This window comes from Poecilia reticulata, linkage group LG2 (assembly GCF_000633615.1).
Source record: "Poecilia reticulata strain Guanapo linkage group LG2, Guppy_female_1.0+MT, whole genome shotgun sequence".
Taxonomy (NCBI): domain Eukaryota; kingdom Metazoa; phylum Chordata; class Actinopteri; order Cyprinodontiformes; family Poeciliidae; genus Poecilia; species Poecilia reticulata.
This window is the reverse complement of record NC_024332.1, coordinates 24,700,285-24,702,634: the sequence shown is the minus strand read 5'-3', so window position 1 is coordinate 24,702,634 and position 2,350 is coordinate 24,700,285. Positions and strand designations below refer to the sequence as shown.

General features: G+C 39.6%; 1 protein-coding gene across 1 annotated transcript; it reads left to right on the top strand.

The window, feature by feature from the left end:
* Positions 1-295: 295 nt before the first annotated feature.
* Positions 296-1,123, top strand: LOC103456863 (trace amine-associated receptor 7b-like). The gene is given in 1 exon segment (XM_017309192.1): positions 296-1,123. A coding segment is annotated over 1 exon segment (828 nt).
* The last annotated feature ends 1,227 nt before the right edge of the window (positions 1,124-2,350 follow it).

Below are 2,350 nucleotides of genomic sequence, written 5' to 3'. Positions count from 1 at the left end.
AAAAAGGTTAAGAACCACTGAAGACAGAACTGATCTGTTTCCCACATCTCCTCAACAGCTCCTGCAGGAAGCCCACACTTCACTGGTCTGAAGCCGTTCTGCTCAACTCTGTAATGTCCTTCATCTCACTGATCACTGTAGTGCTCAACCTCCTYATCATCATCTCAGTCTCCCTTTTCAGGCAGATATTAACGTCCTAGCATAAATCTATATTTCAATGTTTTAGAAATGTGATGTTTCCAGGACCTCTGTGATCATTTCTGACAGATTTAATGACATAGTAAATGGGTTATTGATGTTTTCTGTGTTTTCTTCCAGGCAGCTTCACACACCCACTAACATCCTCCTCCTCTCTCTGGYTGTGTCAGACTTTCTTGTTGGTCTCCTGTTGATGCCTTTAGAAATCTACAGAAGCACAGCCTGCTGGTTTCTCGGTGACGTTGTCTGTGTTTTKTATCTCTACCTAATTGTTCATGTAGTCTGTGTTTCCACTGGGAACATTGTTCTCATATCAGTCGATCGCTACGTTGCCATTTGCAACCCGCTGCATTACCCCACCAGAATCTCCACGGCAAAAGCCAAATGCTGCGCGTGTGTGTGCTGGCTGTGGAATGCCCTCTTTGGCGTGTTCTTTGTGAAGGACGACATGATCCAACTGGGAAGAAGTAATACCTGCACTGGAGAATGTGAGCTCACCATTAACTATGTTGCTGGAACTCTCAATGTCATTTTGAACTTTGTGTTTCCATTGACCATCATCATAGTTCTCTACATGAGAGTGTTCGTGGCCGTGTCTCAGGCTCATGCCGTGCGCTCTCGTGTCACAGTCGTCACACTGCAACATCCACAAAGTTCAACAGAGAGAAAATCCGAGCTGAGAGCAGCCAGGACGCTTGGGATTCTTATTGTCATCTACCTTGCAGGTTTCTGCCCCTATTACTGTTATTCTCTTATTGAAGTTAATCTGTCCAGCACATCTCAAAGCCCAATTTTGGTTTTTTTGTTTCATCTAAACTCCTGTCTAAACCCTGTGATCTATGCGCTGTTTTACTCATGGTTCAGGAAAGCCATCAAACGCATCATCAGTCTGTAGATACTGCAGCCAGAGGCCAACGTACGGTAATGAAGTCCGATGGGCTTTCATTCAGGACTCATGTGCCTTTCAATGTTTGCGATGGTTCATTTAACCTTAAACATTTAATGTTAGATTACAAGAGATAAACAAAGGCATGTTTGTTTTTTTGTACCTTCTTTCAATATTTGTGAGAAATCATTAGGTCAATTCTTCATTAAAGGTTTTTGTGATTATATATTTTCATTTGGGATCAGAACATTTTTCTTGGTAGAATAAGGAGGCACACAGGCAGTTTTTTATCTCATTCAAATAAATCTAGCAATATTGATCTTTCGCATTCTTCTTTTTTTCCCAGTGATTTTCCTTCTGCATTCAAATGTGTGATGGCAACTGAGTGAGACTTTTGGCCGGGGTTAATTATTTGTTCTGCCACAATAAAAAAAAACCCACAAAAAACTGGTTACCCTCTGTAATCATTTTGGGTAAGGATTTTTGGGTAAAAATCATTACCCAAAATGTAATTCTAAACAAAATCAGCTCAACAAAAATTATAACAATGTCCACCTTAGTTTCTTAAAAGTGCAGTATGTAACTTTTATTTATTTTTTTTAAATCTTCTTCACATATTTGTTAAACTGTCACTATGTTGTGACAGTTATCAAACTTTTGAACCTGCAATCAATTTTGCACTCCATAACTCGCCCACTAACAGAACATGCAATTTTCTTTGTTTGGAGTCTGTTCAAATTACACCCCGAGTATTTATCACAAGAAATGCTGACGTAGAGCTGCAGCTGAAACTAGATTTTAGACATACACCAAATAATAGATATACAAAGTTTTTTTTCTCGCTATCTGCATTTCCAGTCACCATAGAATTGGGCAAATTGAAATTATGAAAATGAATTTGCTAAATTCGTCATGTTTTCTATTAAAGTTTGTGTCCTATGAGGGGGTTTTCAGTCATATTGGGAAAAAATGCATTTCTTAAAACTGTAATGGAAACACTTTTTTTTTTACATCACACCAGTAGTGCGACACTAGCCGGATGTTACTACTGGTGAAAACCACAATGAAGACAAGAAGAAGAAGTAGGTGGATGATAGTTTGTTTTTGTTTCAGATAATGTGCAGCTGGCTCCACCAGAGCTCTCACAGCATCACGGTATATAAAACGTTGYGAGTCATTCTCACGTGTTGAATTCATACATCCGTCATGAAATGTGGTTTGAGGTGGTGAGGATTCAGGCGCGGTCTGACCCAGGTTACAGTGAAA